Consider the following 14,019-nt stretch of genomic DNA (forward strand, 5'->3'; position numbering starts at 1 on the left):
AACCCCACTTGGATCTTGCTCATTCCTTGCTTCAATCTCTTGGTAAGATCACTTTTCCCTTCCTTTTTCATGCATTTCATGTTTGAAAACCTAGTTTTTGGGATTTTTCATAAAAATTTGGGGTTTTTCAAAATTGTTGAGTTTTTCTTCAAATTTTGGGTTGGGTTTGCACTTAGATGATTTCAAAATGTCATACATTGCATTTCATTTGCATTATAATGATATTTACATGCATTTAGATGTGTGCTTTGTTTGTGTGCTGCTAGGATTGGATTGGGCTGAGCCCATGATTTTTTCTCTTTGCATGTCACATGCTCATGCATTCCATGCATACGTACTTGTTGTTCAACATATTTGATATATTTGAATTGTGTTGGAACTTTTCTGATTGTCTCCCTCTCTATCTTTTCTCATTCTTTTACGTTAGTCGTGTCTATGGCACCCAAACGTAAATCTACTCCTGCTCGGAACCCTCTGCGTTCTGGAGCTTCTATCTTCTTCAGATACTACTCCTTTAACATTCGGTTCCGTGATGGAGATGCTCATAAGGCATTTTCGGAGAACTTTTCTAAACGAGGTGTTCATTCGGAATGCCAAGTTATTCTGGCGGACTTCGCCGATACTGACCTTCCTCTATCATTAACAGTAGGGGATGGGGGTCACTATGTGACATCCCAGTCACTTGCCCTCTCGTGCTGATACAGGAGTTCTACTCCAACATGCACGGGATTGATCTTTCAGTACCTCATTTTGTTACTCGCGTTCGAGGTATGCGCATTCCTGTCACACGCCAGCTTGTTGCGAATGTGCTTAGGGTACCTAGGATAGAGTTTCCAGATTGCCCCTCTTGTGAGCGTCTGAGGACTGTGTCCAAAGATGAGCTCATCTCTGCTTTTTGTGAGCGCCCTGCTGATTGGGGTGAGCATCAGTTCATATAATGTAGGCCTTTTGCTAAAGGTTCTAGATTCATTAACATGGTGATGACTTTTGTTCTCCATCCTCTTTCTCACTATAACTCTATCACAGAGCCTCGTGCTCGATTTTTGCTTTCTTTGCTTGAGCATTTACCATAGACTTCCCTTCTCACTTCATCCGATCTATCATAGAAGTCTATCTTGATTTGGCGTCCCGTGATAAGCTCATCTTTCCTTCTGCTATCACGCGGATTCTACGCCATTTTTCTGTTCCCTTTCCTGTGTCCGACCACTTCACACACATATCTGCCATAGACGCCGCTACCGTAAAACGTAGTGAGGTGCAGTTCAGGTCGAGACAGCCAGGTGCCACTCCTCCTTCCGTTCAGCGCCATCCAGATCCGCTCCATCTACATCTGCTCCTTCTTCCTCTTCGAGCGATGTATCCCTTGGTGATATTATGACGCAGCTGCAGCGCATGGACACTCGCCTTGATACACTCTCTGCTGAGTTGTATCAAGTGAATGTTCGTGTGGGTCGTATTGCAGACGGCAGGCGATCATGGGTGGATTTGCTCCAGAGGCTACTCCTTCACCATCTACTCCAGCAGCGTTAGATTCTGAGGATGATGAGGATGATGAATGATGATGATGATGGGGATGCTAGCTCTCCGATGAGATGTCTACATGACACTCTACCCTTTGTCACTCGTGACAAAAAGGGGGAGTAGTTTTGGGCTATGAGAGTAGTCATCTTAGGGGGAGAGTTAGTATAGGACATTTTTGATAGGGGGAGTGTTGTCATATTTTTGAGGGATGAGTGAGGCTATATGTATTTTTTTTCTTATCTCTTAGATACATTGGTCTTGTATATGAGGTTCTTTGACCATTTTTACATACATTGTACTTATCTTATCTTTTATATATGTTGATGTATGTTTCTTTCACCTCTCTCTTCATGTGTTGTTTCTTTTCTATCTTTATACACATGTTCTTTATACTTGTATGCAATCTATTATTTCTGTTTCACACAAGATGCCTTGATGAGTTTTGTTTAAAGTGTTTCAGAAATACAGGTTGTCAAAGTCTACTTATCATAAGCTCTCTTCTTGCAAAGTTTTTCAAGAGTTTGTGTTAGGATAGATTTTATTGTATTCAACAAGTGAATATGAGTTGAGTGATTTATGACTTCTCTCATATGCTCATTTGTTTGTTGTGGTTTTGTCACGGATTGCCAAAGGGGGAGATTGTTAGGACATATATGTTTTAACTTGTTTAAGAACATATGTCACTTAGTTATGTAAATTGGCTAATCCTTTAACAAAACGTACTCTGCTTGTAATTGGGTAGTTCTAGGTGTTTTTAATACTTCAAGAAACAATGTTTCAAGGTCAAGTGTTGAAGTCATCAAGTCTGTCCAAGAGAAAGCAAGTTGAAGTGCATAGTTTTTAAAGCTCGACACCTCTCGACAGCTACCTCGACACCTGCTATTTGTCGAGATTTAAAAAGTCAGATTTTCAATCTGATTTTCTTGGGATCCGTGAATATGTTTTTGGGCCTTCTTTTCTTCTAACCCTAAACATATAAAAGGATTATTTTAAGAGCCGTTTTGGGTGACACAAGTTGCATTATCATTGAGCAATCTCTATTTAAGCAAATTGTGATCAATAGACGAAGTTCTTGACCTAGTTCATCTTCCATCAAGAAGTTGCTGTGTATTTGCACCATAGGGTTTTGTAACCAAGCATCTTCCTGCTATTCATCAGAAAGGATGATTTGAAGAACTTTACAGCCAACCATTCTTCCTCAGTTGGTGTTCTGAAGTCGCGTACTTGGATCCGCGCATTGGTTAGTCACGTACTTGGGAGCCGTGCATCAAAGGTGGAGGCTGTCACTACAGATCAAGTCCAATTGGGTATTGGGGTAAGGGTTCAATTGTAGGTTGGTAAGGTACTTGAGATTCCTTTATTTGTAACCGCTTGATTTGATAATAGTGGAGTTTCGGGAGTAGTGACCTGAAAATCACTCGGTGGGGTTTTTGCCATTAGGGTTTTCCCAATTCGTAAACAAATTACCGTGTTATTTATTTTCCGCTGCATATTTAGTTGATTGGTGATTTGTTTGTGCTTCCATAAAATTGCATGATTAATTGATTAATTAATTACTTGGCTAAATTAATTAATTAGGGTTAATCACAAGGGGTCATTTAGATTGTGACCTATCAATATTTCCTTCATCTCAAGCTCAACTTGTGGCAAGACTATATTTTTGTTCAACATCATCGTTACTCAATTAAAAAAGTTGGGTTCACATTCTAAGCGTTATCCCCTTTACATTAATTTTGAATCTTTCAAACATTTTATTGTGTCATTTTCAAGCTTATTTGAGACAACAGGATATAATTATTTTTAATTAAAAAAGAAAAAAAAAAAAAGGAGTAACTAATCTATGAAGAAAAAGGGCAATACCACTCACTGATGCTCATGCGGAATACTAGTAGCATCTTAAAATTTCAAGGATCTTTGCATGCTTAAGCAAAGAAATCTTCAAGCCAAGGGTGCAACCTATTATTTGGAAGTTGGCCTTGGCCATATAAGCAAAACATTTTGCATGATTATCCTAATTCCTACTATCACAATAATTTCCACAACTTTGATCTCAACTTGCTTTTGTGGCGAGTTGTAAGTAGTGAAAAAAAAAAGTAGATTTATGTAGGTCTATAATTCCATAATTCACAAGTTACTTACGTACGTGGACAAGTTATAACAAAATTGTAAAAATAATTGTGGCACCAGACTTACTTATCATGTATCGATTTGTATACAGATGTGATAATCTTTCAATCTCAATGCAAGTGCGACAATATCCATGACACTCCTAAGCTTTTCACTTTTATACTTTTTTTTTTCTCTATTTTAATTTGTTGTTTTGTTCTTGGCTTTTTTTTTATAAAACAATGTTAGTTACACATAGTTTATACAATACACATTGGAGGTGAAATCATATTTTGAAAGCATGATTGTATAATCTAACAATTATAACTAAAATTGTGTTTTCAAAATGTGATTTCGCCTTGTGTATGTGGTTGTGTGCACTTCCGTGGGTGCAATAACAGTTTCCGTGCTTTATATTCCTATTAATTTTGGTGTGTTATTTGTCTTTCTTGTTGAAAAAAAAGGGGCAAGTTCTCTCACTCACTCTCTCCTCTCCCTTCTCATTATATATATAGCTCATAAGCTGATAACATATTTCCATTATTGCGAGGTACAAAATCCTGTGATCTTTTCTTAATTCTTATATCTAATATTTTTCATGATTTGTTCCTAGTAGGAACAAAGAAATGGAAGAAGATAGGCCGGAAGTGGATCACGTTGAGCTCGCCCTCAATTTGTACAGGAATACCATGACAGGTGATTGGGGGAAGGTTGTAGAGATGTATAAGCAACACCCATTATCAGCCATTGAGGCCAGGATCAACAGATCAGAGGACACAGCATTGCACGTAGCTGTCTCCATTGCGCCAGAACATATTGTTAAAGAACTTATACAATTAATTACCAACTTTTGGGTGCCCCTTCTACAGTAAAAAAACAAGGAAGGGAATACTCCTTTGCATGTGGCAGCATCAACGGGGAGATTGAACATATGCATCCTCCTTGCTGCAAAGTATGACAGTTTTTCGGAGGTTAAAGATTTGGTGGTTAAAGAATTATTTCGTAACAAAGCCGGTGAGAGCCCTCTCTTCTTAGCCGCTTTTCATGGTAACAGACAAATCTTCCTTTACCTGCACTTTTTACTCTTGAAAGCCTCCGACAAAGACCTTAAATCAATCGATCCTGCCTACAGAAGAAATGACGGTGAGACTGCCCTTCACTGTGCCATTAGGTGGGAGTATTTCGGTAAGCATTTTGCTTAACTTCTTTTCATACTCCTATTAACCATATATACTGAGTATTTTCTTGTGCATTACTGACTGGTTTTAATTATTATGGCTAACAGATTTGGCGTTTGAGATACTTCAAGTGGAACCTAGTCTTGCTTATGCTGTGAACGAGCTAGGAATCACCCCTTTGCATCTCCTAGCAAGTAAGCCTTCAGTCTTCAAAAGTGGTTCTCACCTTGGATGGTGGAAGAGCATCATATATTATTGTAAGTATTACTCAGTTGTCTAGATTCAAATCACCAACTCTCTTCAATTTTGGAGATCGAAGTTGTACCTACATTACACGAACTTTCTTTCGTTGTTGTCCATTGTCCAACATCACCTATCATTATCCTTTGTTGATGTTTGAAAGGTATATATGTTGAAGAGCTGGAGCACGAAACTGTTCGTAAAGAATTGGTTGATTTAGTCACTAAGGGGTCTTCTGTAGAAGACATTACTCACAAATTCCCAGAGAATTACCAAACATGTATTGCGTTCTATCAAGTGCTGTTGAAGATGGCTCAATCCGGTATGGAATGGGTCTTGTTGTTCTATCAAGTGCTGTTGAAGATGGCTCAATCCGGTATGGAATAGCTCTTGTTTTTTTACCGTTAAAATTATGTGGTTAAATGACTAAATTTACTATATCTCAATAATAACATGGTATAAGAGAATAAGATCCTAAGTACAATTCATGTCTCTTTTCCACTCTACTTCTCATTTAAGCTTTTAGGATAATGATAAATATCCCACCAAGTTTTTGAGATAATCGGCAACATTTACTTTAATCAAAAGTTATTGCAAAAGTAGTGATAAAATATGAGATTAGGGAAACACAAGAATGTTCAGACCAACGCTTAGGGAATAAGCTTTTCTAGTATCATTTAACTTTAGATTTGTAAGATTCATGGTGTTGCCTTTTCAATTATTTGATTTTTTTTTTCTTTTTTAAGAATCATGTCAGTGATTTTATTAAAAAAAAATTATAGAAGTAAGACAATAATATTGAACACACAAACTAAATATATAAGAAGTGGGGCATACCCTACAACTTAGAATACAAAAACAGCAAGGCTAAGAATTGTAACACACTAGCATACTATGCCATATCATGTTATAATATTTCAAAAATTGCTTGTGTCACTGTATTGTACACATACCTGTGTTTGTGTCTGTGCATTCTAGCACATAATACGTTGCCATGCATAAGAGCCTCTCTATTATAATTTGATTCCAAGAATGTGCTACGGGGATGGTAACTCTTTGCTTTTAAGACCCGGGGTGGAAGAGCGGTTTGGTTGTGGATTGCCTCCAACATTGTTTTGCTAACAAGCATGCAGTCGTTGAACGATTGAAACTCACGAATACCTTCCATTTGCCTTTGTCCGACACAATACCATATTGATGTCTCTAATTAATCATGTGCAAAATAATAATAATAATAAATAAATAAATAATTTCAACAATTTTTTTTTAAATTTTTTTCTAGCTTTATTACATAAATGAATTAAACGGAATAATTGAAACTTCAACTTATACAACAGAACCCAAAAACCCCGCATGAAAATATTGTTGATTTATTTTTCTCTTCTTTAGGTTTGTAACCGAAGTGCTTTCCTTTTTCTAGTGATTGAAAGATGCAAAAGTAAGAATGAAGATGTAGAGAATCCCAACGCACAGAAGGTTACTGGCCAATCAGAACAAAAGGGCCGGAATGAAGATGTAAAGAATCCCAACGGACAGAATGTTACTGGCCAATCAGAACAACAACGTAAGAAATTAATGCATGTATGTCGTGTATTAGATTTTTTAATTTCATTTTAAATTATGGTTATTTTACAAAGGATAGTATAAAAGTTGTGATTAATCGAGTATAAAGTAAAACACAAAAATTGAAATAAAGATTTGTATTCCTTTTGATATTATGCATTTCTTAATACAAATCCTCTATCTCATATATATATATATATATATATTAATAAGTAAAACTAAGAGAAAATTCAATTAAATTTCAAATTTGCATTAAATTAAAGTCTAATTTTGTGTCACGTGTCTCATCTAATCTAAATTTTAAATTATTGTGCCGAGTTAATTCAGTGTAGAAATTGGATTTCAATTAGAGTTTAATATTGTGTATGTGTTCCATCTAATATAAGTTTTTAAATTTTTATGCCAAATGAGTTAATATAGATTTTTGTTATTTTTTTTTTCTTTGAACTAATGAGCACATTTTTTATACAATTTCTATTTAGATATTTTGTATGCGAAGATATTAAATGTAACAAACTATAATTGAGCTAAACAATCCCACGCACTTATTCCCATTCAATTTAAGAGATATTATTTGACCAATTTATTATTTTATTTTGTGTTGTATTTAATAGAATTTCATAGATAATAATTGTGAATTGATATTGTATATATAGTATCTAATAGTGATTTTCAAAATTATATATGTAATAGCAATGTAATGAGAAACTTGGTACAGCTAATATTAACAAAATTGTAAGCAAAAACTATTTTAGTACTTTCAAATGTCCTAATCAAACTATGTCATATATGTTTAATAACTCAAGCTAACATTAATAGCACTACTACGATTCATCAATCACATGCGTACACACGGGTTACATACTAGTCTATATATCTATATTTATAATAATAGATGAAACTGAGAGAAACTTAAATTAGAATTTCAAATTAGAGTTCTAATTTTGCTCTATGTGTCCTAAATTATTTATTCTCAAAGAGTTTTATTTTTTAATTTTATAATCAAATTTGGAACCACATCATAAATATTCATCCAAGTGAGTTATTAAGTACAAAAATCAAAGAGTCTAGAATAAATGAATCATAAAAAAAAATAAGCTTCATAATAATAATAAAAAATGGATAATTTACATTTATACCTAATAATATCCTTACAAATTTTTTTAAAGAGTTAATAAAATACAAAATGACTATCAATAGTATTTCAATTATATATATAAGAATTAAATTATGCATCTTATTGTATATTTTTAAATACATCCATGCATATGCATGAGGTTATAAGCTAATATATATTTATACACAAAACAGAGAGAAAATCCAATTAAATTCTAAATTGGAGTTTAATTTTGCGCCACATATCTTATCTAATTTTTAAATTTTTTTGTCAAGTGAATTATTAGTTGCAAAAATTAAAGAGTCTAAATTCAATTAGATTTTAAATTAAATTTTAATTGGAGTTCAATTTTGCACCATATATCCCATCTAATTTTTTAATCTTTGTGGCAAGTGAATTATTAGGTGCAAAAATCAAAGAATCTAGATCCAATTAAATCCAATGAGAAACCATTACATATTTTAGAAATTTATCACTTAAAAAAATGTGTAAGTTGTAATTCTTACACCAAGTTTAATTTAAACTCATATATATATATATGTGTGTGTGTGTGTAATTGTGATTATTTTTTTAATGTACCCATGTATTTGCACATGGTTACACATTAGTATTTCATAATACAAATCCTCTATCTCATTTTTTTTTTTTTTTTTTTTTTTTTTTTTTTTTTTTAGTTGTTTTGTTCTTGGCTTTTTTTTTTTTTTTTATAAAACAATGTTAGTTACACACAGTTTACATGATACACATTGGAGGTGAAATCATATTTTGAAAGCATGATTGTATAATCTAACAATTATAACTAAAATTGTGTTTTCAAAATGTAATTTCGCCTTGTGTATGTGGTTGTGTGCACTTCCGTGTGTGCAATAACAGTTTCCGTGCTTTATGTTCCTATTAATTTTGGTGTGCTATTTGTCTTTTCTTGTTGATAACATATTTCCATTATTGCGAGGTACAAAATCCTGTGATCTTTTCTTAATTCTTATATCTAATATTTTTCATGATTTGTTCCTAGTAGGAACAAAGAAATGGAAGAAGATAGGCCGGAAGTGGATCACGTTGAGCTCGCCCTCAATTTGTACAGGAATACCATGACAGATGATTGGGGGAAGGTTGTTGAGATGTATAAGCAACACACATTATCAGCCATTGAGGCCAGGATCAACACATCAGAGGATACAGCATTGCACGTAGCTGTCTCCATTGCGCCAGAACATATTGTTAAAGAACTTATACAATTAATTACCTTCAATGCTAATGAGTTGAATGCTTTACTAACCTTCAATGCTAATGCAACAAGTTCCAATTAATTCAAGTGATAAAAATTTTTATCATCAAATAAGGGATTTAAAGTTTGAACCCCTCCTACATAAAAAATGAAAATCTAATTAGTATCTACCTTGATGATAAGAGCATTTATCATGAAATGGACAATTGAACACCATAAATTGAAATACTAACCTAAAAACAAAAAATAGGCCAAAATATCATTCTCCTTTCCCACATACACCAAGTTATTATAATGAGGAATCCCTTGAGGTTAGCTTCAAGATGCTAACAAGAAGTTTTGAACCTAGAATTTTGTGGATATCATAGAGTTAGGAACTACAATCTACTCTCTTCATTCATCATCAGAATACGTAAAGAAAGAGTAAAAAACTAAATGCAAAATGAATAATGTCAATGTAAATTTACATTGTTACTGTAATTGTTGATGGAATTATACATAGAGCGTCATTGATATGGGAGGTTTTAGGAATTCTATTTTTGTTTTTTTGCTTTCAGAAGATGGCTTTGGGGGTTGGTCAGGCAAAATATGAAGTATTTTCTATTTTATAAAGACTGATGTGAATGTATGTTATTTGCTTATTAACAAAAAAAAAAAAAAATATTTTTTTTTTTTTTTTTTTTTTTTTTTTTTGTGTTGAAATTGTTAAAAAAATTTCAAAATCAATTGGGTTTTAGATTTAATATGGGTAGTTGGTCCCGTCCATCTATTAAAATTTTGAGTTGAATGCTTTACTAACCTTCAATGCGAATGCAACAAGTTCCAATTAATTCAAGTGATAAAAATTTTTATCATCAAATAAGAGAGTTAAAGTTTGAACCCCTCTTACATAAAAAATGAATATCTAATTAGTATCTACCTTGATGATAAGAGCATTTATCATGAAATGGACAATTGAACACCAAAAATTGAAATACTAACCTAAAAACAAAAAAAATAGGCCAAAATAACATTTTGACTCTTACATCTTGGTAGCATGCAATCCTCCTCTCCCACATACACCAAGTTATTATAATGAGGAATCTCTTGAGGTTAGCTTCAAGATGCTAACAAGAAGTTTTGAATCTAGAATTTTGTGGATATCATAGAGTTAGGAACTACAATCTACTCTCTTCATTCATCATCAGAATACGTAAAGAAAGAGTAAAAAACTAAATGCAAAATGAATAATGTCAATGTAAATTTACATTATTACTGTAATTGTTGATGGAATTATACATAGAGCGTCATTGATATGAGAGGTTTTAGGAATTCTATTTTTCTTTTTTTGGGTTCAGAAGATGGCTTTGGGGGTTGGTCGGGCAAAATATGAAGTATTTTTTATTTTATAAAGACTGATGTGAATGTATGTTATTTGCTTATTACCAAAAAAAAATTAAAATTAAAATTAAAAATCAAAACTTTTATTTGCACATTATGATGAATTATTTTTGTTTGGCACAGAAACAGAATCCCAAGCTTCGAGATTAGTTACGAAGCATGAATTTATACGGAGACATTATGCGGACTGTTTTAACATTTTCCATCTTTTGTACACAATATTCATCCGGATTATTCTGGGCTTTGGATATGGTATGTCACTGTATTAGACTTCAGCCTACTTTTAACACCCCCCACCCCAACACAACGCATAAAACAAAAAAGTATTATTATTTTCTATATAAAAGGACTGATAATTATTTATAATAATTTTATTAATGTGATTTCAAATACATTCATCATCATCATGTCAATTTGTTAGCTATTTAAGTAAATATATACCTAACTAACATATTTGCCTTTTTGTAATATATATATATATATATATTATATTTAATGATCATTACAATCAGAGGGTATAAGGAGGATAAAACAGAAGCATGTATATTCTGTTCAAATCATGAAAATTCTTGTCAAAAGTACAAAAGGTGAAGAAGCTAAGTTGGACTGCAATAGTGGGTCGAACCCTGGGCAAACAACAGACGGTTACAATGCTATCGAAGTGAAAAATATTGGAAGAGGTGATTTAATTTTCCTATACTGTAGTTTTATGAATTTATAAGATTTTTTTTTTTTTTTCATTTAACATTATTTTTCAAATATTTTAATTAGTTGTCATATTTTGAACTCGAGTTTCTAAGACTTGAGTTGCATGTGATAGTAGTCTGATGTGAAAAAAAATCCACGTGAAAATCAAGAAATTTAAAACTCGAGTTCCCCATTCTCCACATTCCACGAACATACCTCTTCTTCTTCTTCCTTCCAAATATGATTCTTCTTCTTCTTGCATGATCTAGTCCTCTGTTCTTCTTCCTTTTCTTCTTCTTCTTCTTCTTCTTCTTCCTTCTTGATTTGGTCTTCTGTTCTGGATCTGATCTGGTCCTTTGTTCCTCTATTTTTCTTCTTTTGTCTTCTAGATCTCTATCTATAGAAATCGAGTCCTATAGACTCGGGTTTATTTTTTACAAACTCGAGTCTATAAGACTCAAGATCTATGTGACAAAAAACCTCCAGATCAGCAAATAGAACTTGAGTCTTTTAAGACTCGAGTTTCATATTGAACTCGAGCCAATAAAACTCGATATGTTACTTTAATGAATTGTTTCAAACGCATGCTAGCTAATACTATTGTATGGCAAATGCATGCTAGGCTGCAAATTACCTCAATTTATATATTGACTCGGATTTTTAATTGTTAAAGTATATCAGCAATTAAATCAATCAATTTGATCTGACTATATCAATGCTTTTGTTTTAAGCAGAAAAGGAGGAAACGCCAAAAATGGAAAAGACAGAGACACCCTTACTTATTTTACTGCCAGATAAAAGGAAAAGGCCTGAAATCGTAAAGATAGAGATACCCGTATTGGTTGCGGCAAAAGATGGTATCACGAAAATGGTCGATCAAATACTTCAAAACTATCCAATTGACACTAATGACATAAGCAAAGAAAAGACAGAGACAGTAATATTGCTTGCAGCAAGAAATGGTATTACGGAAATGGTTGAGTACATACTCAAAGAGTTTCCAGTGGCCATTAATTACATGAACAAAGATAAAAATATTGTGCTTTTGGCCGCTGAAAATAGGCAAACACATGTATTACAACATTTGCTCGAGCAAGAGTTTGTGAAATGTAAACTAATTCATGAAGTGGATGCAAATGAAAACAACGCATTGCATCTGGCAGCCCAGATAGGAAAGCAAAAGCCTTGGCTAATTCCTGGAGCTGCATTGCAAATGCAGTGGGAAATCAAGTGGTACGAGGTATGAACTCAACATCAGCTTTGTCCTCGATTTTTATCACACAATGTAATTATAGCACATCGTAACTAATGCCACCAACCTACAAGCACTTTTCGCATCTTTTTAGCTATCACCTAACCCTATATGTAGAAATTTTTGCATATGGGTGTGCACCAAATCCTCTCTCTTTTAAAAATTCCCTCATCTCTTATATTCTTTTCATTAAAAAATTGAAAATATGTACATAAAATTTTATTTTTCCGAACTGAATGTTAATCAATAAACTCTCTCTCCTTCTCTAAAGCTTTTGTTTTGTTTTGTTTTTTGTTTTTTTTTGTTTTAGTTAATTTCTTCTTATGTTGCCACACATAAACTTTTGAAAACCCATATTTTTCTATTCCATCATTCTGTTATATGTGTGTGTGTATATATATATATATATATTAATTGAATTTAAATTTTATAAGGATTCTTTATTTAATTTCCTATATTTACACCCTCAATTAAAATTTTACTATGTTTTATTTTCTTTAAATGGTAGACTACATAATTTAATATATAAACATAATAATGATTATTAATAACCACCATAATTATTAAATTCTATATTTAAGAATTTTTTTTTTAAAATAGTAATATTAAAAAAAAATTCTTGTGCATGAGTTAGTGATTCTTTTTTTTTTTTAATACTAAGTATTTTAGCGCGCACACACAAAGGGGAGAGGGGAGAAGGTTTTAAAGAAACAAACAATGGTGTATATCCAATAGTGATTCTTATTTGTATATATTAATACATGCAGTTTGTAAAAGACAACATGCCGCAACACTTTTGCTATTAGGTTAACAAGGAGGGCATGACCCCAGAAGAAATCTTCAATGAAACACACGAGGAATTAGTAAAAAGTGGAGGTGAGTGGCTAAACAAAACCTCTGAATCTTGCTCAGTTGTGGCTGCTCTCATTGCAACTGTTGCCTTTGCCTCGTCGACCACTATTCCAGGCAGCATCAATGAAACAAATGGGGCACCAAACCTTGAAAGCCACTCGATGCTCACCATCTTCGCTGTCTCCTCACTCGTCGCTCTTTGCTTCTCCATCACTGCCTTGTTCTCGTTTCTTGCCATCCTCACTTCTCGGTATGAACAAAAAGATTTTCGTAGAGACTTGCCAAAGAAACTTCTACTTGGCTTAACTTCTCTCCTTGTATCCATTACATCAATGTTGATTTCTTTTTGTGCTGGACATTACTTTATGCTTAAGAATAAATTGAAAGACAAGGCCTTTCTGGTATATGCAGCAACATGCCTGCCGATAGTCTTCTTTGCCATACAACAGTTACCGCTCTACGTTGATATTGTATCGGCTATTTTCAAGAAGGTGCCCCGATCAAGCTATAAGGCTATTTCTCTCTAGGGGTTTCTTCTACATTCTAGAAACTTTTTATTTTTTAATATTTGTACTTCTTCTATCAATTGGAATTGATGGTGTGCTTAAGGATTGAAATATGGGATGCATTGTTTTTCTATTTTAAATTAATTTGGGATAAGATGTGTTTTTGGGCTTATGAGTTCAATCATTGAATAATTTTAGTTTCTTGAAAAATAAAATTAATTGAATAGTTTATGTATTTTATATTGCATCTCTCTCTCTCTCTCTCTCTCTCTCCCCTCCCTTAAGTAATTATTTAGTATTTTGAGGGTATAGTGTATCAATGATAGTTACTTCTTCCTCTCATATAATAGTGAATTCTATTAATTTTTTGTTATTGATAATTTCAATAA

The 14,019-nt window shown here is 33.1% G+C and overlaps 2 protein-coding genes across 2 annotated transcripts; both read left to right on the forward strand.

Moving 5' to 3' along the window:
- The first annotated feature begins 4,253 nt into the window (after positions 1 to 4,253).
- Positions 4,254 to 11,058, forward strand: LOC112000145 (uncharacterized). Its single transcript, XM_065776528.1, has 7 exons — positions 4,254 to 4,495; positions 4,589 to 4,812; positions 4,913 to 4,999; positions 5,209 to 5,421; positions 6,466 to 6,609; positions 10,457 to 10,585; positions 10,846 to 11,058. The coding sequence occupies exons 1-7, from the start codon at positions 4,254 to 4,256 to the stop codon at positions 11,052 to 11,054; spliced, it is 1,248 nt and encodes a 415-aa protein (XP_065632600.1). The 3' UTR covers positions 11,055 to 11,058.
- Positions 11,059 to 11,760: 702 nt separating this feature from the next.
- Positions 11,761 to 13,740, forward strand: LOC112000142 (uncharacterized). The gene is made up of 2 exons (XM_024032252.2): positions 11,761 to 12,260; positions 13,040 to 13,740. The coding sequence occupies exons 1-2, from the start codon at positions 11,775 to 11,777 to the stop codon at positions 13,076 to 13,078; spliced, it is 525 nt and encodes a 174-aa protein (XP_023888020.2). The 5' UTR covers positions 11,761 to 11,774; the 3' UTR covers positions 13,079 to 13,740.
- The last annotated feature ends 279 nt before the right edge of the window (positions 13,741 to 14,019 follow it).

This window comes from Quercus suber, unplaced genomic scaffold (assembly GCF_002906115.3).
Source record: "Quercus suber isolate HL8 unplaced genomic scaffold, Cork oak 2.0 scaffold_135, whole genome shotgun sequence".
NCBI classification, from domain to species: Eukaryota; Viridiplantae; Streptophyta; class Magnoliopsida; order Fagales; family Fagaceae; genus Quercus; species Quercus suber.